Consider the following 22,754-nt stretch of genomic DNA (forward strand, 5'->3'; position numbering starts at 1 on the left):
TTTTTTAAAAAGAGTAAAATGACCATATTAAATGTTGGCAAGGATGTGGAACAACAGACACAGATATTGTGGGTGGGAGTAGAAAAATGGTATAACTGAGAAGTCTAATTAAAGTGGAAGATGCACATAGCCTTGGCCCATCAAGTCCACCTCTAAGTAAGTCCCTTAGAACAGACCTTCCCAACTTGTGGGCCAGTAGGGTAAAGCCTCAGGTGCCCACAGCTCTCAAAGCCTCATCTTTTATGCTATGAAGCATACAAATATTCTTTTCTGTATTATCATCTATCTATCTACATGAAGAGTTGGTAAGCAACCTCTTCTAATATCTTTCTTGGATTTCCACATTAGAAAGCCAAGTTTCATTGGAGTCAAGGCCTTATTTTATTCTCTGCTGGATATCCAGCAGCTAGAATAGCATCTAGTATATTGTACTTGCTCAATAAATATTTGTTCAATGTGCATACTATATAAAAAAAAGGATCACTGGAATATTATAAAAATGCAAAATCAGACATATAAAATATCCATTTAAATAAAGGATGTCCACCCTAGAGGAGTGGGATAGAGAGGGTGGGAGGGAGACACAAGAGGGAGGAGATACGGGGATATATGTATAGCTGATTTACTTTGTTATACAAAAGAAACACACCACTGTAAAGCAATTATACTCCAATAAAGATGTTAAAAAAAAAAATTCAGCACGCACACAAAATAAATAAATAAATAAATAAAGGATGAACTTGTATACTCATATAATGGAATGGTATTCAGCAATTAGAATAAACAAACTAGAAATCCACATATAAATCTCAAACAACACTGAGTGAAAGAAAGCAAATTGCAGAAAGATAAGCACAATGCAACTTAAAGTTTTATATAAAGTTTACAATCATGTGCAACAAGGCTATGTATTAAGTATAAAATTATATAAGCATGGAATGATGCATACCAAATCATCATTGCCTCTGTGGAAAAACAGAAATATTATCAGGAAAAGATTTACAAGGGAGCTTTAACCCAATCTATAATATTTTATTTCTGAAATAAAAATCTGGAGCATGGCAAAATGTTAGGATTTAATAGAACTAAATGTTAATTATTACGTTCTTTTATTTTTATGTTAAAAATCAACCATAATTAAAAAGTAGAGTAGGATTGATAAATAAACCTAAGAATGTGTATGGAAAACAACTAAATAAAATAAATGACTAGTTTTGGCCTAATCAAGAAAGAAAATGTGTATAGAAGATCAATGAAGAAAGCAAGTATAGGTATATAGAAGAAATTAAGAGAATACTTTCTACAACTCTAAGCAAATTCATTTGAAAGAAGGACTCAATGAAATAGATGCTCTTTCTAGAAAAATTACAAGTTATAAAAGAAAACCAGCCTCAGATATATCTACCACTAAATTCTTTCAAATCTCTGAGGAACACATTTCCCTTGTTATCTAAACTTTTCTAAAGTGTTAAGACAGAAAGAGTTCTTTCAGAATTATTTGAAAATTAGTCATATTTTCATAAAGTAGATTAGGAATTCCTATTGTGTCACCCAGCTAAGTCAACCAAAACCACAGCGATATTTAGAGTTTTAATGTTTAATATATGAGGTTTCACAGAAAAGGAAATACAAATGGCTCAAGCAGATACGCAACCTTATTTTTAAGTGAAAATAAAAAATTCTATTGAGATTTAATCTCCACAGAGATTAACATATCATTATTCAACAGACTGGCAAAGATCAGAATGTTTGTTAATACTTTATAAAGATTCGAGGAAATAGGAACTCTCACACGTTGGTGGGAGTATAAAATGATACAATCCTTATAGAAAGCAATTTGCCAATATCTATGAAAAATAAAAATGTACAAATCTTCTGACCTAATAACTTCAGTTTAAAATTTTTTCTCACAGCAACTCACTAATGTGCAACATGACCTATGTACACGGTTATTAAATGCAGCATTATTTGCAAGAGTAAGAGACTGGAAAGAAAATGTTTGTCAGTAGGGACTGCTCCAATATATTATGGTACATCCATACAATTAAATCTTACGCAGTTATTAAAAAAAGAATCAAGAAACTCTATGTACTGATATGGGACAATCTCAAAAAATCATGTTAAGTGAAAACGGCAAGCTGAAGAACAATGTGCACTGCACAGTACATTTATGATTAAGTATCTCCAGAAGGATATTTAAAAAACAGTTAATACTTCTGGGAGGGGAAACTGGGTACTAAAAAAGGGAAGGAAACTTTTCACTGTATATCATTCTGTGTCATGAATTTTGAACCAAATGAATGTTACATGTTCCGATGAAAAAACTTTTTTTCTTAAAAGACAAAAATTTGAAATAAAAACTGATAGCCAACAGAAATACAAAATTCTTTCAGGTAAATCCAAGTTAGCAAGTTTTATATTTCTTTCACCTGTAGGATAAACTTTTCCACAGTTCCATTGAGTCTTTCAGGTTCCATCAGTTTATTTACCAATTCCTGCTCAACAGCCATTAGGGCTAAGCCACTAAGCTTTTCTTGTCCCCTGGTATGACATAAATATGTTTTAAGACGAGACAGTGTAGAAAATGAATTTTCAACACTTGCTGAAGTAACTGGCCAAGACAAAGCAATATATAATAGCACTGATATGCAAGGAATATTATTGTGAAGACCATGCTGAATAAACAAATGGCCAAGATTGCTGAAGCTGATGCAATCATAATCTAGGACAAAGTTGAGCTTTGCATATTGCCGATAAAATCTAAGTTCTGGGATGATGTCTGCATCAAGTTTATAAAATTCTTGGACATCTTTAGCTGTTGCTTCATTTAACGGTTCATTCCATTTAAGTAACAGTTCTGAAATCTGCTTCATTTTACAATAATCAAACTCTGAAAAACACAATTTTAAATTTTGTAATATAGTATCCAAGCCTTGGTAATAAATATTAATTTTATATTGTTCTTCTGTTGAGGTAGGAAAAAACATACTGTCTGAATTGCTAGGATCTATTGTTTTCTGAATTTTTCTTCTTTTCTGAAATGAAGGCCTTTCAACTTCAAAACCTTTACAGGTTATTTTTTGACATACTTCCTCTGCTCCATCCCAGATAGTTTTGAAATAAGTATCATTTCTTTCAGATGATAAACATTCCAAAATTGCTTCTATTTTTGAAGACAAAGAAAAAATGTCTATGGTTTCACTTTGAAGCTCTTTGGAAAGAATTCCTGTAACACTTAGTACTCGATAAAGAAATTTCAAACAAAAGATAAATTCAAATTTGGAAACCAATGCCAACAAATCACTCAATTCATCAGCTAAACTTGTGTTTGAAGAATGGCTTGATAGAACTTCCAGTGTTTCAATAACCTCTGGAAGACCCTCAATCACAGATAGTAACGTACGATCATGGACTGTCCAACATGATTGTGATGTATGTTTTTTGCATGTTTTGTTTTGACTTAGCTTATAAATGTTTTGAAAATTTACAGACATTTCCCCATGAATAGTGTTGAACAAAGAACTGAGAGTATTTAGAGCACTTCGGAGCTCTTTTACTTCTTTGCAAAATCTAATCACCGCCAAATCCAAAAAATGTGCATAACAATGCAGGTATAAAGCTCTTGGCTCTTCCTTCTTGAATTCTGCTGCAATTTTATTAAATTTTCCCCTCCAGTTACTGGTGCTGTCATAGGCCTGGCCTCGTATTTTATCCAGATCAACTCCAATTTGCTGCAGGTAAGTTTTAATACTCCTGTGTAAGTTGGTCCCAGTCATCTCTTCAACATCTATGAAACCCAAAAATCTTTCTTTAATTAATATAGCCTTTGATGTTTTCTGTGGGTATCTTACACAAATAGAGAATTGCCCTTTAGTGGCACTATCAGTTGTTTCATCACATATTATTGAAAAAGCTGAGGAGACATTGATCTCATTTACAATATCTTGTAACATTTCAGTCTTTATTATTTCAATAATATCATTTTGAATTTGTGTACTATTGTAGAAGTCAACTTGTGAATTCGTAAGTCGAAATATTTCTTCTCCTTTATCTTTTGCTCGGATTTCTAACAATTCTAAAAAATTGCCTTTATTCACAGATGAAACAGACTGGTCATTTCCTCTTAAGAGTAAACACTGCTTTCCAAGAAATAAAATATTTTCAATTATAAGCTTTAGGTACTTTTTATTTCCCTCAATCTGTTTTGAATGATTAGATAAACTGTCATTAACGGCTTCATCACAAAACTGGTATTCCCTCCAAAATTGCAATGACTTTGAATGCATTTCACTTTTTTCATGCTTTCTGAATTTTTCCAGAGTTTTTTTCCAATTGGAAATTCCTTGGGCTGCAAATGACTCTCCTCCATAGCTAAATTGTTTTTGGCAGAACAACTGACACGAATAACAGAATATCACATCCTTTTTAATACTGTTTTCTAATTGCTGAAAATTTGAACACCAAGATTTTTTAATACTTCGTGATTTACCTTTAACTTTTTGTACTTTGGATGTAAATTTTGGGTGACGTAGTCCATCTCTTATTTTCATGGATTTCATACTGTTTGTAGCATCTTGGTTTGACACATGATCTTTTTGTACTTCTATACTGGAGCCAGTTGTATGCTGACTGAGTACTGATGAAGACGGTGCAAGGCTTGGCTGTTCCACATTACTATTAGCAACACCATTACTTGATTCACTGGGTGAAGTCTTAGAAATCTTGGGAGAAAATGACAAAATAACATTTCTTTGAACAGTTTTCAAATAATCAATTAAAATATCGAACATATCCATTCTAATAACAAAAAAAATCAATGGGTGAGTAACAGTATGAGCTCCACTAGGGGGAAACATTAACAATTATTTATAACTTAGTATTCTTATTAATAATTTCAAGTCAAACTTGAGATTTGGGAAACTGAACGTGAATAACAAAAGGTGTTTATTGCTCTACATTTTTGAGCTCTATGATCAAATCAGGAATGAATATGCTCAAATACACACATGCACAATATGTTTATAAAAGAAAGCTTAAAAAAGATAGTAGCAAAAACAATTAAGAATAAAACTTACATCCTCAACATTTGCTGTTACTGAAGAAACTGTACCTGTTAAAATAAAGCATAAATTCTAGATCTTATACCATAATCTATAAAATAGCATCATTAACTATATAATTGCTTATTTCATATTAGGCAATCAAAAGAAAACTTAAAGACAGATTCTATATTCTAATCAAGTATGGCAAAACAGTGTATATGTCAAAGAATGTCACATCAATTTTTACCTTGTAATACATCAGAGTTCATGACGGGCAGGGCTTCATGAGTATCTGCCAATGACACTATATTGCTTATAACTGGAGTTGTATCTTTCTTCGGAGAAAGGAGATCTGTTGAAGCATCATGTACCATGGAAACATTTACTGATAAAAATTAAATGATATCTTATAAACCAGGCAGAATCAATCAGTCAGAAAGCACTGTTTAATTACAAGTGTTTCAACGAATAACGCAAATATCTATCAATAATTGCTTTAAGGGCTTCCCTGGTGGCACAGTGGTTGAGAGTCCACTTGCCAATGCAGGGGACACGGGTTTGTGCCCCGGTCCGGGAGGATCCCACATACCACGGAGCGGCTGGGCCCGTGAGCCATGGCCCCTGAGCCTATGCGTCCGGAGCCTGTGCTCCGCAACGGGAGAGGCCACAACAGTGAGAGGCCCGCGTACCGCCAAAAAAAAAAAAAAATAATTGCTTTAAGTATTAGTGGGTACTGGAGTAATTTGTATTAGGGCTTAGGAATATCCAGGTTCTTTAGGATAAGATTAATATCAACATTAAACAGATAATTTACATTTCCCATCATTTTATATCTTTTACCTTTGCACGCAGTTTATCAGTCCTTTTATACTATTTGCTTGAACTGTCAAGCAAATCTTTACTGTGATATTACCCATGAAGAACATTGCTAGAGAATCTCCTAATGGGTATCATTTCTAACCATTCCAGGATTCATAAACTCAATATGAATGGAGCTGAGTTGGTGTCTAAGCTAGTATTAAAGAGCTTTCTATAATAAGCCAGTCTGCATGATGCACAAGCCCCAGGGGAATCATTCATTCCACCGTCTATGAAATTAGCACCACTGGTCCTATATGAGGCTCTTTGATAGAATACACAGTTGGCTCTGGATTCTCTGTCCCTTTCTATTAGTGAACATCAAAGTATTTCCGATTAGCTCTACTCCATGTGAAAAATGTAACTAATAGCCTTGTTTTTACAAAGCAGGGCTAACTAGAAGATTCTATATTCTAATATGACAATCTTTACAAATAAATATTAAATCTCTGGTGATGAAGTAGCCTTCCTTTTATGCAAAAATACTGGAAACTGTTCTTTGAAACAAGTTTTAGATTGTTTTGACTTTTAAGTCAGTTTAATTTAGAAATGAATCAAGGTTATAAATTAAAGGAAAGCAGTAATATTCTTCAACAGTTACTAAATCTCTGGTAACTGCTAAAAAAAATAGTACCTGTAGAAGATTCCATCTTAGCTTTACTGTAAGCAGAGAAACAATGAACAGAGCAGAAAAGCTCTGTCTTCCCCGAGTCATTGGTAGTCTCAATCATTTCGTCTGAGGGTTTCAGTGATTTGCAAAGAACAGATGTAAGTGTTTTGGCTGGTTTCTGTTAGAGAGTAAAATAATATTCATATTCCTGGTATATGACATATGCTCACAACCACTGCTTAGTTGAAATATTATAATAACAATGAAGTCATATTTTTGTACTTTCTTAAAAACAGAAAAAAGGCACTTATAGATTGTAATGACTAAAATGAAGGAAACTGATCAATCTATTAGGTAACTATTTGTATTTTTTGTCAGGTATATTAATAGCTATAACAATACATATGCAAGCAATGAAGAAAGTGGTCATAAAAGATGTTCATCATCCCAGGCAACTAAAGCCAACTGGACAAATCAACAAAAGTCTTGTAATTACAGGTCTGTCTTTAATGCCAACTTGCGCATCAACTAAGGAAAGCCTTTTACTAGTGCTAAGGAGGAGCCAAAAAAGGGTGCCTAACACACATTACAAGATGCTGTGGGAAACACTGTTTTGCTAGCCTAACTTCATGGTGAAAATTCAAGCACGTTGTAAAAAAGCAGCACACAAGCAGTAAGAGATACAGAACATAGTGCATTCTGTAAGCAGTAAGGCTGCAAAGGAAAAGGATAGAAAATGGGGAGGTTCACCACCTACTCTTCCGGGTGAAACAGGAGCCATCATTCCTGGACTTAATACTAAGTTAACACTAACGACAATGATGAAATGGAACAGCTTTTAGGGGTACACAAAGTGCAAAGACAAATGAAAATATCTTACACAGATTTTCTTTTTCTGGGAAAGAATGGGATATTGGCAAAGGAACAATGAAACAAAAAGTAGAGTGTAATTTTGAAAATTACTATTTTTGTCCCTTATTAGTAGGAATTTTCATATTTTATGAAATATAACAACTCACCAATGTTTACATTAACCAACAGTAGTGGTATAATTTATAACTAATTTATTACTCATGTGGGAAAGCTAATACTTAACTAATGTACTCTAGTAAGAAGATATGGCCAGGGACTTCCCTGGTGGCACAGTGGTTGAGAAGATTCACAAAACATTAATATCTATCAATATTTAAAGTATCCCTGTATGTTGACCCAGAAATTTATACTTTTAAGAATTTTGGGGGCTTCCCTGGTGGTGCAGTGGTTAAGAATCCGCCTGCCAATGCAGGGGACACAGTTCAAGTCCTGGTCTGGGAAGATCCCACATGCTGCAGAGCAACTAAGCCCACGCGCCACAACTACTGAGCCTGCGTGCCACACCTACTGAAGCCCACGTGCCTAGAGCCCATGCTCCGCAACAAGAGAAGCCACCGCAATGAGAAGCCCGCACACCACAATGTGCAGTGAGTAGCCCCCACTCACTGTAACTAGAGAAAGCCCACACGTGGCAGTGAAGACCCAGCGCAGCAATAAATAAATAAATAAGTTAATTAATTTTTAAAAAGATGTGGCCAAAATAATTACAATTATACCAATCAACTTTTTAAAATAAAAAGCCACCCCATTTTTGGATTCATAAGTTTGAGTGCTTTACTAATTTTTTTTTTTTTTTTTGGCCACACTGTGCAGCTTGCAGGATCCTAGTTCCCTGACCAGGGACTGAACCCAGGCCCTTGTCAGTAAAAGCGCAGAGTCCCAGCCACTGGACCGCCGGGGAATCTAATTCTTGATTACAGTTCACTAACAATATGGATTTTCTACATTATCACAATCACATAATATCTTAAATGCAGCAGGGCATAGCGTTAGGTGGTGCTTCTTAACTCATCTAGCCAAATAAGCCGTGCCCCATCACATATGCTGAATAACTGAGTACTCAAATACAGGCTCTTAAAAACAGGAGAAGGTCTATTTATTGAGTGTGAGGGGTAAAGAAAGAAAAGAAGGAATGGCATTAACTGCTTTCAGACAAAGGGTTCTATGCTCTCTGTTCTCCCATTTCTGGTCCCAAGGCAGGGTACTCTCATGGTGTGGGCATTCGGTCATAGAAAAGCTGTGGCTCACAAATGACCTATTTGAACTGTGGCTTGTTAAGACTCCCATCTTCAGTTGCTTGTTTTTAAGGAAGAATTTATAGGGATACAATTGGGTCTCAAAGCGTCACCAGAACAAGCAAGACATGGGACAGTCCACCTCATGAAAGGGGCTCAGACCACTATTGTGTTCAGCTCACTTAGTCCTGCAAAGCAGGGCCAGCTTCTCTGCTCTCAGAGCCACCCATCCAAGGCTCTCCTATCAGAAATAGGGGATTATTTCTCATTGGTTTATTGCCTACTAGGACTCCTGATTCAGAAAAAAGCATGTGACATTCTTGATTTATCTTAACCTTGCTTAGGTGTAAGAAATACATGGAATTAAAAAATAAAAAACATTTCTGTGGTTGAGTCCTACTGACCAATAGACTATTGTTATGCTTGCTATCTAACTTATAAATAAGCTTCCCTCTGATTGCCTTTTCTTCAAGACAAGATCATCACCCTGAGATGCTCCATGCAGCATTTATCATGAATTGTTATGTGAAAAACAACTGTCAGAAGTCTTTTATATCATCTCCTTCATCATCTTACCAACGAAAAATATTCCCAATGGTACTAAAATCTATACCGCCAGTTTCCTAAAGTGGAAACATTCACAAGCCAACTAATGGAAGGAACTCAACCTTCCATTTTTCATTTGAGTCTTATGCAATCAAATTCAAATGGAGTGGTCCTCACTTTATGCAATAGATCTTTATTCATACCTGCTTATATGCTGTAATACGCTTTGAACTATTAAAGTAATGAGACTGTGCTTCCATGTGAAGTATATGGAACAGACTAGAGCTAGTGGAACAGTAAGCTCCACAGTTCTCACAACAGTTCATGATGAGGTTGTTAGCAGAGTGAAACTTTGAAAAACAGGCATTACTGCAAAGACTACGTTTCATGTTCTGGTATTTTACTTCATACTGAATCTAGGATTTAAAAAAAAGACTTAGTAAAAACTCTGATATTTAAGCAGAATAATCAGAGTCCCTCAAGGTTAAGAAATATTGCAACTTACAACAGTAGTCTTCTGACACATGCTGCACTTGGCTGGAATGCTATTAGTACATATGGTATCAAATGGTTTTCTTTTTTCTTCATATGATGAAAGACAAGATTGGCTGCAAAAAGTTTTGCTAGTGGTAGTATCTTCCAGCTGCATACTGATCACATCCTTTAGATTTACAATGTCTCTAAAAATAAATAACAAGGATGCCATTAAACTCTTTTACCACAATTATTTCTTTCTTTTCATAAGCTAAATCACTCCCTTAAATAACCCTCTCCCCTGTTGTTTCATTTACCTGAAGAACTGTGAAATAGTAGGAACATCAGCCTTGAAATAAGAAAACCTGAATTTGGTATCTAGTTCTATCACTTACATTAAGTAACAGTGATTAAGTCATTTGTATTCCCTAAATGTTAATTTCTTCATCTATAACGTTAAGGATTATAAACACATCTGATAGTACAGTTTGAGGATTACCTTGCCTGTATTAGTTGGTGCTAGTGATTATAGAGTGATGATGAGAAATCACATATTCATACCTGACAAACTTTGGAATCTACAAGACAGAGGATTTAGAAGTTTGATCTACAAATTCCTGGGGATTCTCCAGATACTTTCAGGAGGTCCACAGGATCAAAACTATTTTCATAATATTAACATGTTATTTGCCTTTTTCACTGTGTTGACATTTGAACGGATGGTGCAAAAGCAACGGTGGGCCCCTGCAATTCCACTCCTAGGTATATACGCCAAAGAACTGAAAAAAAGTACTCAAAAAAGTACATATACACAAGGGTTCCTAACAGTTACAACAGATAGCAACAGCCTAAATGTTCATCAACAAATGAACGGATAAACAAATTGTGGTATATTATTCGGCTATAAAAAAAAAGAATGAAGTACTGATACACATGCCACAACATGAATGAATCTTGAAAACACTATGCTAAGGGAAAGAAGCCAGACATAAAAGGTCACAAGTTGTGATTCCGTCTATATAAAATATTCATAATAGATAAATCCATAGATAGAATTCAGATTGGTGGTTGCCAGGGGTTGAGGGGAGTGAAGATAGGGGAATGGGGAGAAACTCCTTAACAGATAAGGCATTTTACTTTGGGATGATAGAAATGTTTTGGAACTAGATAGAGGTGGTAGTTGTACAATACTGTGAATGTACTAAAAGGTACTGAAATGGTTTTTGTTATATGAATTTCACCTCAATAAATAGGGAGGGAAAAAAAAAGCGATGGTGGGTAAAACTGCCAGAGCCTTATTTAGCATAAATCAAGGCAGTGACGCCAAAAGGTACCAGTATTCGCACTATTCACAACCATGAATTTGTTGTAAGTTATTTACTTTATTAAAACTCAATCCTTCAGTACATCTTTTTAAGATTCTGTGAGATGAAATGGGACGTAGGCATAAATTATTTCTCCTGCACACCAAAGTATGATGGTTGTTTCAAGGAAAATCTCATGTAGGAATGTTAAGAGTTAAAACCTGAGTTAGGGGACCTCCCTGGTGGCATAGTGGTTAAGAATCTGACTGCCAAAGTAGGGGACATGGGTTCGAGCCCTGGTCCGGGAAGATCCCACATGCCGCGGAGCAACTAAGTCTGTGTGCCACAACTACTGAGCCTGTGCTCTAGAACCCACATGCCACAGCTACTGAAGCCCAAGTGCCTGGAGCCCGTGCTCTGCAACAAGAGAAGCCACCGCAAAGAGAAGCCTCCAAGTAGCCCCTGCTCGCCACAACTAGAGAAAGCCCACGCGCAGCAACAAAGACCCAACGCAGCCATAAACAAACAAACAAACAAATAAATAACTGAGTTAGCTACTTTTTTCATGGAATACCTATTTATTTCAAAGAATGACTATCAGGGAAACTATTAACCAGAAGTAGGTATCTGGCAGATATTTTCTCAAAAATGAATAAAGTAAGACTGTTACCTCAAGGAAAACAACTGGCAGTAGTTATTGCCAATGATAAAATATGAGCTTTCACTGAAAATTAGAATTTTGGAAAACCTCCAGCTTGATAGCTTCCTAATATGTAGACTTTCTTAGTGAGATTAGTGATATTTTCTAAAATGTGATTTTTAAAATATTGCATAATGAAACACGACATTTAGATCTGCATACCTCAGGGAATCAATATTTTCCAAATGATGATAGCATGAAGCAAAAATCAGTTGTGGGTAGAAGAACAATTCAAAGTACAAATAGACCAATACATTTTTTTTTTTTTTTGAGGTACGTGGGCCTCTCACTGTTGTGGCCTCTCCCGTTGCGGAGCACAGCCTCCGGACGCGCAGGCTCAGCGGCCATGGCTCACAGGCCTAGCTGCTCCGTGGCATGTGGGATCTTCCCAGACCGGGGCACAAACCTGTGTCCCCTGCATCGGCAGGCGGACTCTCAAACACTGCGCCACCAGGGAAGCCCTAGACCAATAAATTTTAACCTGACAGTACAAAAAATTCATTGATATGGCTTCAGATTCTACATTGTAACTAACGTTTAAGAAACTGTAGTATCCTTTAAGAAAATTGTAGTATCAAAGAACTTCCACAATTATATGAAATGCTATTAAAACACTCCTCCCTTTTCCAAATACTTATTTGTAAGGTCAGCTTTTCTTCAGACTTCAACCAAAACAACATTTTATAACCAAGTGAATGCAGAAGCAGATATGAGAACCCGGCCAGACAGTAAAGCAGTTTGCAAAACTAATAAAACAGTGCTCACTAAATTTTTCTTAAAATTTCTCCTAAATTTTAAAAAACGCTATTATTCAAAAAAAAAAAATTAGGTCAACATGCAGAGTTTATTACTTTTAAATGAGTTAATAGTTAAAAATTCCTCAGTTTTAATTTCTAACACAATATATGTATAGGTAGATGTAAGCTACATAAACTAAAGTTCTTTGGGTCTTCGAAAATTTTTAAGATTGTAAAGGGGTCCAGAAACCAGAAAATGTGAGAACTGCTACTACAGGAAATACCAAGATATCTGGCTACCTAGATCCCTCAGAATATCAATCTTTCAGGATAATAGTTTTCCAGATGAAATACTCCTGAAATCAACACTATTTTAAACCTCAATATTTACAAATTTTTAGTGTACAAATCTTCCTTGACTTACAATGGGGTTATGTCCAGATAAACCCATCTTAAATTGAAAATATCATAAGTCAAAGACGCATTTAATACACCTAACCTACAGAACACCATAGCTTAGCCTAGTCTACCTTAAAGGTGCTCAGAACACTTACCTTAGCTTACACTTGGGTAAAATCATCTAACACAAAGCCTGTTTTATAATAAAGTGATAAACATATCATGTGGTTTACTGAATATGGTACTGAACATGAAAAACAGAATGGCTGTACAGAATGATTTTAAGTGTATGGGTTGTTTACCCTTGTGATCACGTGGCTGACTGGGAGGTGGGGCTCACTGCCGCTGCCCGGCATCATGAGAATATCATACTGCATACTATCATACTAGCCCAGCAAAAGAACAAAATTCAAAATTCGAAGTAGGTTTCTACTGAATGTGTATCGCTTTAGCACCGCTGTAAAGTTGAAAAATCATTATGTAGAACAATTGTAAGTTAGGGACTATCTGTACTATAATCTTTCTGCCTCCTTAAACAGCACCAAAATTACAGGTTAATTTTCATTATCACAACACCAGTCATTTTACTGGCTTAAGATGTAGCTCTACATGCAGTATCTGAGTTGTGACAAATTTTTTTCTAGGATTCACTGTGTGCCAAGCAGTGTTTAGGCCTTGGGGACATAAAAATGAGTATAATCTGGTCCCTAATGTCAAGAGGTTCATAGTCTAACTGTAGCATTATCAATTCTTTAATAACATTAATTTTACAATCAATGTTTTGGGAGTTATGAACACTATGGAAACACAGACCATGGAACAATTATCTGGGTGGCTGGGGGGAATAAGAGGAAGGAATGGTATGGGAATAGACAAAGGGTACAGATATTTGAGGCAGACCTTTAAGATGGTAAGAAATTAGCCAGATGGGAAGGAAGGCAGAAGAAATAGCACTGGCAGAAGCACTGAAGTCTGAAAATGCTTATTGGCTTTTACTGCTATTAGCATATTAGATTGCTAGCTTCTAATCTACTAAGGCCTTATTTAAAGAAAAAAAAAATCAAAAATGAATTTTGTTAAAAGTGCCTAAAATTAGCTTAACCAAAGGCTGAGCATAGGTCTGAACAACTTTCTTACAAATAAGTGTTACATCATTAGTGCATAGGCCTATTTTAAACTCCACTAATTTCTTTCAGGACCTCTGGTTAGCTTCAATTGGGATACAGAAGTACAGAAATATACTTAAATACATAGCTCTCAAAAGAACAGTCTTATCTTTCTAACATGACTTTAAATGTCATTTTCAAAGTTATCTTTCATTTGGTTCATGAAACATAATAAAAACTACATTGACTCTAACACAACATTGTAAATCAACTATACTTCAATTTTAAAAAAAACCTATAGCGACTCAGAACAGATTTAAAATCACTATTAAAAAAAAACTTCATCAAAAACCTCAACTGATAATTAGCTAAAATCTTGAGAACTACATAACTAATACAAGAGGCTAATGAATGTACAGTAAAAAGTTCTGAAAACAGTAAAGGTTACTCTGAACAATGGACAGCCTCTCGCAGCCTACGCATCACTGTACCACATTTCCACCAACCTATAAAATAGTATTTTCTATCAAAACATTTTTATTCCAAAGGAAGTAAAACTTATTTCATGTTTTGTTCATATTGGATTTCTTTGCCTTAGAGAACAACTTACACACTAAATCTTTCCTGCTTCAGCCTTTTCAATCTGTCATCTGTCTGGGAGCTCCGCTGAAGATGTATAATGGGTAAACTCCAAACACAGCAACATGATACTTTAACTTCTCAGAGCCTCAGTTTCCTCAAAACCAAAAGAAAATATTTGGACTGGATGATCTCTAAGGTCCCTTCCAGTTTTATGACTCTGCAGAGAAAGAAAGCATGCTGAAGAGAGTGCCATACAGCTCACAGCAAAAAAGAAAAAGGACAAAGTATAGTGTTAAAGGGTTTACAAAGCACAAAAGAAAGGTAAGTAGAGTTCTGGGGAGGAAGACTTGAAGCAAAGGTTAACTCCTGAAGCAGCAGCCAAATGAGGAGCTGAAGCAACCAGTATAAAGGGTATGTGAGGTGGTTAAGAGAATAATAGTGACAGCCAACATTTACTGGGTTCTTATTACATGCAAATATTATTCTGATCACTTAAATATATTATTTAATGATCAAAATTCTTACATACATTTAACAAAATAGATGGGAATACTAAAAAAGAAGTTCTCAATGCTTTTTGAACTTTAGCACGTATATGAATCATTTGGGGATAAATGTAGTTCTGATTCAATAGGCCTGGGTGACACCTGAGATTCTGCATTTTTAACAAGCTCCCAAATGATGATGCTGTATAGTGGCTCAGGGATCACATAGAGTAGCAAAATGTAAATTGAGGAAGCAAGATTCAAATTGTGGCAATCTGATTCCAAAACAAGATATTATCTGAAAGGAATTTATATTTACTGGCAAAATTGGTAGCCTATGCGTTTTCTTGTTCTGAAACAAAGACATTTAAACTTAACACTAGCATTTAATGAGTGCTAACAAACCAGAATTATAATACTATGGGACTCTCAAAGCACTGATCCTTTAGACATCTTAGTGTAGTGTTCAAAGTTCTGGACATTATGAAATCACTACTACTTCCCTTCTTCTCATCTAAATTGCTTTACATATGTAAAAATGTTAGCAAAAAAGACCCCAATAATAGTTCACAGAAAACGTAAAAAGATTACATACATACATCTATGTTTACCTAAGGCTATTCAATTTTCAAAACAATTAAACAACTTCACTTGCCATTACAAGAGAAACATTAAATAACTTTACACCTTGGAAGGTCAAAAAAATAACTGTTATATGATTAAATTTTTAGTAGGTTGCTCACTATACAGTTAAACGATAAAATATAATGGGCACGCAATAATCCCACTTACAGAGAATTTCAAATGAAAAGAATAGGAAAATAAGTTTCAGAAGGCATTATTTAAAGGTGAAGAGAAACACAGCTCCTATCATTTTAATTTCTGGAAATCTCTTGATAAAAAAAACTATTTCTGAAGAATCTATTAGAGGAACTAAAAGCAGAAGTAGCTTCTTTTACCTAAACCTAGGTGATTACTTCTTCAGGAAAAAAAAAAAAAAAAAAAACCATGCAGAAAATTACAACCAAGATTCTGATCAAGATCTATGTAGGGAAGTAAAAGGGGCCATAATTTAAAATTATATACTTTGAGCAGTTTGAACAAGTTCTCTTCGGAAGAGCTGGTGAATTGAGAGATGAAATGTATTCAGTGATGCACGGTGTGGAGCAGAAAAGCTGAGTAGACCCTTTCCTCTGATAAGCAGTTTGCCCCTTTTGAAGAATTTTTTTACAGCCAGAACAGGAAACCTGAATAGCTGTGGTTGAAACTGAGGGAAGCATCTTATTCATGCCAGATGATGCCAGAGAAAGCTGAATGCCTGTAGTCATCGGAGAAGCTATAAACACAAAACAGGAAGGAAAAAAATTAGTATTTACATAATATTAAGCATGCATTCTTCCATTATCTCATAGAGGTTACTTCTCTTGGACTTGAAACCCAAAACAATCAATGCACTATTCAAAGGCAGTCTAAAAAAGCAGAATAAACTGGCTATCACATTGGTCAGAATAAATATGATTAACTTAAGTAATTCTATTACCATTGTCTGAAAACGTAGTGTTTATTTTCAGGTCATTCTCCTGAGTTTTGGGCTGTTGGGCTTGACAATACTCCTAAAAAAGAGTTGAAAAATAATGAAAACGACCAGTCAATCAATAGAAAATGATATATTATGCTCAAGTCTGTTCAGTGAATTGCATAATTGAATTGAACCATGGTACATAAGTAAGCACTACCCTTTTGGTGACCTTTGGCTGATAACACCCATCAATTACTACAATATTTCCTACTGTACCTAGATATGACTTTATAAAGTTTTGTTAACAGAGTTCCTCACTAGCTACTACAAAAAGAGAGTAGACATACTCAATGATACCTATTTTCCCTTCTTGTTCTGATCACCAATAGCTAATTGTCTTCATAAAGTCCTTAAACACAAAAATTGTTAGGTTAGGCTGAATGAGTCTAACGAAGGAGGATTTTTTTCAGAGCAGCAGGCAATTTACCTAAACTTGATCTTTGTCTTTGAATGTCCACGGGCTGAAGGAGCAACGGGTACTTCCTAGATGGACAATATTTCCATTGTCACCAACTCAATGGGAGTCATACCCTTACTTGGTATTGATTTACTTTAGCTATTTGTAAACAGAATACTAGAAATTAATTAAAAATGAAATTACTTTTCATTTCACTATAAATTTCAGCTGGTTCATATATAAACATTCTAAGGAAATTTGGCCTTACTTACAAAACACTCACAGCTTGATTCAGTTTTTCCTTTATAGGTTCTTTAGCATCTGACATGTTTAAAGAAGTTTAAGGATAAATATGAAACTAATTTGGATAAACAAATAATAAAGAAAAATTCTAAGAATTTAAAATGTACTAAATAATTCTACTACTTAATAGAGACAGCAGCATAAAAACATATAAGTAATTATTTGTATTGTTTCAAGTTAAGAAAAATGAAAACAAAAATGTGTTAACCTCAGTTAGGCCCATAATACCCTAAGCAATCCTTTTATCAACCCCCAAACCCACTTCCAAACAGTCCAACCTTCTCTCATATTCTTGCATATGCTCACTACAGCACTTACTGCACACCCTGTTGTTACTTGGTCAACTGCTTTGGGGAAGGAATTAAGATTTTCAACTGATAAACCAGCACCTGCATAACTAAAATTTATAATTAAATGCTACTCTAGAAAATAGAAAATAAGGTAAAATATTTACCTGAGCATTGTCAGGTTCTGCCTTAATTTCATCTAGCCTCTTCAGTTGTGGCGCCACTGCCTTGTCACATTCACCATCTGTTGTTGATTCTTTCATCTTACTATCTGATGCAAAGAAATCCTCCAGTTCCAAACTAATGGGTTTTTTCTTGGAGAACAGTATCCAGATTCCTAAAATAAAATACGAACTGATAAAGAGTCTGATTTTAATTTTATTTATTTTGGCTGTGTTGGGTCTTTGCTGCTGCACGCAGGCTTTCTCTCTAGTTGCGGTGAGCGGGGGCTACTCTTTGTTGTGGTGTGCGGGCTTCTCGTTGTGGTGGCTTCTCTTGTTGCGCATCACGGGCTCTAGGCGTGCGGGCTTCAGTAGTTGTGGTGTGCGGGCTCAGTAGTTGTGGCTTGAGGGCTCTAGAGAGCAGGCTCTGTAGTTGTGGCACACTGGCTTAGTTGGCTCTGCAGCATGTGGTGTCTTTCTGGACCAGGGATTGAACGTGTGTCCCCTGCATTGGCAGGTGGATTCTTAACCACTGCACCACAAGGGAAGTCTCAAGAATCTGATTTTTAAACATTAGTCCCTTCAAATATAGTAATTTTCTGGAAGCACAAAACGTTCTTTCACAACACCAGCTTCCTTCCCTCATCCATTACTCCCCAATATAGCTTTGCTTTCTGCCTTCTCCAGTAGATAAACCTTTATGCTTTTTTCTTGCATAGAGACTAGTCTCTATTTCTATTCCCTCAGGTCGCCTCTTCCCCTCCTTATTGGTTTCTCTCATAGAATCATTTAAATACATTCAAAAATTTCTAAAGCTACTGCCCTCCCTCTGACTGTTCCTTCACTTGTCTTTGAAATTCTCTCCTTCCTTGACTTTTTTTTTTTTTTAAAGGCGAAGGATTTCTTTTATTTATTTTCTTTATTTGTTTGGCTGCGTCGGGTCTTAGTTGCAGCATGCAGGGGTCTTTGTTGAGGCTGCAGGATCTTTCATTGCGGTGTGGGCTCTTTGTTGTGGCGCACAGGCTCCAGAGCACATGGGCTCTGTAGTTTGTGGCACGCGGGCTCTCTCCTTGAGGTGCACAAGCTCAGTACTTGTGGTGCATGAGCTTAGTTGCCCTGCAGCACATGGTACCTTAGCTCCCCAACTAGGGATCCAACCCATGTCTCGTGCATTGGAAGGCGGATTCTTTACCAATGGACCACCAGGGAAGTCCCTCTCCTTCCTTGACTCTTAAGACTCCAAGACCTATCTCTCCTCCTACCTCTTTGCCAGTCTTTTTCTCAAACATTTATTTCACCTGCTTCTGAATATCTGTGTTCCTCCAAAGCACAATTCCTCAGGACTCTTCTTGCTTGCTCTATGGGCACAACCTGGGATTCAACTATCATCTATAGGCTATTTTTCCCCTACATACCTGAGCTCTAGCCCATATACCCAATTGCCTATTAAATATCTCCACTTGTATGTTCTACAGGTCCCTCAAGTCCAGGAGATTTAAAATCATATTCTTATATTATCCACATAAACCTGCTTTACACATGTTCCCTTTCTTGGGAAATGACACTATGGTATATACTCAATTTCCCAAGCCAGAAATCTAGGGACAGTCCTAACTACCTCTTCTCCCACATCTAATCACCAAATTATATCAAATATACCTTCTAATTATGTCTTGAAGCTATTTCCCCATTATACTTAATTCCCCCCCCCCCCCATCAACGGATTCCTTTTTGGTAAATAGTGTTAAGAAGAAACAACAAGCCCAAGCTGGCCTTAACTGTGCTAAGCCCCGCCAAGACTTATTGATAATTCCTAACAGAACTGTAGTTTCAGCCTCTCCAAGGAGTGGAATTTTAAGCCAGTCAGTTTAATTTCCTGGTCAGCACTAGTGAGGTAATCTGCCCAAGACCCCCTGCTTTCCCCTAAGGGAAGGTGACCCTGTCTAAACTAGTCCACTCTTTTACCTTTCTTGTCCTACCCTCTTTCTGCCTATAAAAACGTTCCATCTTGTACAGTTCCTTGAGTGCCCTGCTATTTACTAGATGGGATACTGCCAGATTCATGAATAAGGTCAGTTAGATCTTCAAATTTACTGGGTTGAATTTTTTTTTTTCTTTTTAAACAACAGCTAAGGACTTCCCTGGTGGCTCAGTGGTTAAGAATCCACCTGCCAATGCAGGGGACACGGGTTCGAGCCCTGGTCTGGGAAGATAGCACATGCTGCGGAGCAACTAAGCCCGTGCACCACAACTACTGAGCTCATGTGCCACAACTACCGAAACGTGTGTGCCTAGAGCCTGTGCTCCGCAACGAGAAGCCCACGCACCGCAACGAAGAGTAGACCCCGCCTCAACTAGAGAAAGCCCGCGCGCAATGAAGACCCAATACAGCCAAACAAACAAAAAAAAAAACTGCAAAAAAACCCCCCAAACAATAGCTAAAATCCAAAATCAATATAAAAGATTGCTGTGCATTCAAGCTTAAAAAAGAATTCCATTTTATAACTTTTGAGGAACTACAGGAGCCTTGGATTGTGTAAGCAGATAGCTCAGGGGGTCCCTGGAGAAAGAGGAACAGGAATGGCTTTCCTGACATAAGAGAACCCATTTTGGCCTAAGCCATTTTGTGATCTAAGCCTGGCCTCAATGCTTGGCCTTGAACAGGTCTCAGTAATTAATGATCTTGAGGGAATACAGAAACAAGGGAGGAGCAGTCAAGAAACAACAGTGCAGCCTTGGGGCAAGGGTCCTGGTTCCTCAAGGGAATAACAATATATCTTTCAGTTCTGCAAGAGCTAAGGCTCCCACCCAGGTGGAGGATGGAAAGATGATGCTGAGCCTCCAGACTTCAATCAACTAAAGCTTGGACTCTGTTGACCTTTCCCCCAATTCTACGCTGAATTCTCCTCTGCTCAAGTCCCTTCGTGAACAGGCATGTACCCTTAGCTTAAAACTTCCCCAATTTTGCTGTTGGGGAGATACTGCTTTGGTAAAGATCCCCAGTGTTCTCCTTATTTGCTGCAAGTAATAATAAATAAATCCTTCCTTCTCCAGATCTTTGGCTTGGTTGTGTCTACTGGCTTGACGCCCACCAAGGGGCAAACCCAGTTTTCAGGTAACAACTGTTCAGCTCCAAGGCCTCTTCTCTCAAGGACAGACCGGTTCCTTGTGTTCTTCTTTTTCCTTAACTGAGGTCTATTTTCCATTTTACTTGTAGCTGCCACCTCCAATTCTAAATCCTTTGGAACTCTTTCCCTTCCTGCAATCCTAACTTGGCTGCAGAGGACAAGTCTCCTGGATTCCTCTTACATCACCTCCAAGAGAAAAGGATACTCTTTTAAAAAAAGGGCTTTACAACTAATGATTATGGAGGGTAGGAGATAAGTAAAACAGATATGATTAACTCCAGGTCTGTGGTTTTATTCTGAGTTAGCACGTTGAAAACCCCGAAGTTCTGTAATTGTCTTTTATTTTTGAGGTTGGGACTCTGCCACTCAACTCACTGATCTTTAACTCAGCTCTTACTGAAAGCTCCTGTAGACTTAAAAAATGCACAACGTAAGAGTTGCGAGTTAAGTTTTATTTGGGGCAAAATGAGGACAGGGAGACAGCATTTCAGATAGCTCTGAGAAACTGCTCCAAAGAGGTAGGGGGGAAGGTCAGTATATATGTGACTTTGGTGAAGGGGGAGTATATTTCTGCTAGTCGGAGGAGCAGTCATCACCATGAAGGATTTTAGTGCTTTTCTAGATATGAGGAGATAACAAGAATTGGGCTCATAAAATCGGCTCCTGAAAATATCTAACTATCTGAAGACCTGTTCTGCCAGTTTTTCCCAGAGCACAGAGTGCCTCATTTCTGTTCTCCACCCTGAACTCCTTTCAGGGGGTGTTGAAAGTCAGCAGCTGCAGCAGCACATGATTTAATCCTTGTAGAGGTAGTTGGCAAGTGCCAACGGCAAGTGCTAATTTGTAGTTGATACTCCTATCCCAAGGCAGAAAATTAAATAAGGTCTGACTGTGAAGTGCAATAAAAGCTCATATAGTCTCTGCTCAACCCATCTGAGTGTTACATACAACCAGCAAAGCAAAACTCACTGGAAATTAACTACTAGATTGTATATTCCCTTCATCTGAAAGTAAATATGCTATGTTAAGTCTAAAGATCAATTAAAAATAAAACATCTAGGAATCCCTTCATACATGTCAGTCATCACATAGGTAAAGAATAGAAAGTACCCTGAAAGTGTAATTAATCTAAAATATATTTCTGGGACTTCCCTGGTAGTCCAGTGGCTAAGACTCTGCACTCCCAATGCAAGGGGCCGGGCTGGATCCCTGGTCAGGGAACTAGATCCCACATGCCACAACTAAGAGTTCACATGCTGCAACTAAACATCCCATGTGCCACAACTAAAAGATCCCGCAGGCCACACAACGAAGATCCTGCACCCGGCAATGAAGATCCTGCATGCTGCAACTAACACTTGGCACAGCCAAATAAATAAATAAATAAAGTATAAAAAAAGGCAGAGCAGTTAAATATTAAAAAATATATACATACTTCTGAGGTAGAGGAAAATGGTATATAACATTTCTTTAGCTACTAAAAAACCAAAAAGAGCAAAAGACATATACGAATAACAAATTCATTACTTCCTTTTTCAGTACAATGAACAAAGGAGTAAAATAAATCCTAGAGACCTCTTTTTAACATAGTCACACCCATCTTCCCCAACTGGGGCTAAACTATGTATGTTGGAGACTATTAGCCGTCATAGGATAAATATCGTTCTGCTAGTTAGTACTACTTGGTAATAAGTAATTTAAAACATTTTAATTTAAACCAAAGAGGGATATATCATGGAGCAGAAAACAAAATTCACATGTTTTTAAAGGAAAACATGAGTATCAGAAAGAGAAAGTTAAAAAAAAAAATCTCATTCAAAATCATGTTAGAAACTCCCATAAAACCTTAAGGAATAAATTTATACTAGGAAGTAAAAGACCAATACACTGAAAACGATATAACATTGATAAAAGAAACTGAACATGATTCAAAGAAATGGAAAGATAT

At 36.6% G+C, this 22,754-nt stretch overlaps 1 protein-coding gene across 14 annotated transcripts in view; it reads right to left on the reverse strand.

Annotated features, from left to right (window-relative positions):
* The window catches only part of ZMYM1 (zinc finger MYM-type containing 1), a 35,347-nt gene that overhangs the window by 5,797 nt on the left and 6,796 nt on the right, over window positions 1-22,754 (reverse strand). For 5 of the 14 annotated variants that reach the window (XM_082833935.1, XM_082833943.1, XM_082833941.1 and 2 more), the window contains 9 exons: window positions 17,685-17,854; window positions 16,492-16,564; window positions 16,038-16,287; window positions 9,670-9,844; window positions 9,368-9,580; window positions 6,535-6,688; window positions 5,290-5,427; window positions 5,076-5,110; window positions 2,430-4,721 (listed from right to left, as the gene is read on the reverse strand). In XM_082833935.1, coding sequence (XP_082690061.1) covers window positions 2,430-4,721; window positions 5,076-5,110; window positions 5,290-5,427; window positions 6,535-6,688; window positions 9,368-9,580; window positions 9,670-9,844; window positions 16,038-16,287; window positions 16,492-16,564; window positions 17,685-17,780 — 3,426 coding nt within the window. In that variant the 5' untranslated portion in view covers window positions 17,781-17,854. Of the gene's footprint in view, window positions 1-1,203; window positions 4,722-5,075; window positions 5,111-5,289; window positions 5,428-6,534; window positions 6,689-9,367; window positions 9,581-9,669; window positions 9,845-16,037; window positions 16,288-16,491; window positions 16,565-17,684; window positions 17,855-22,754 lie in introns of those variants that run through there. The other 9 variants (XM_082833946.1, XM_082833948.1, XM_082833940.1 and 6 more) reach the window with 7 other exon arrangements.

The sequence above is a fragment of the Leucopleurus acutus genome (assembly GCF_964270905.1).
Source record: "Leucopleurus acutus genome assembly, chromosome: 2".
Taxonomy (NCBI): Eukaryota; Metazoa; Chordata; class Mammalia; order Artiodactyla; family Delphinidae; genus Leucopleurus; species Leucopleurus acutus.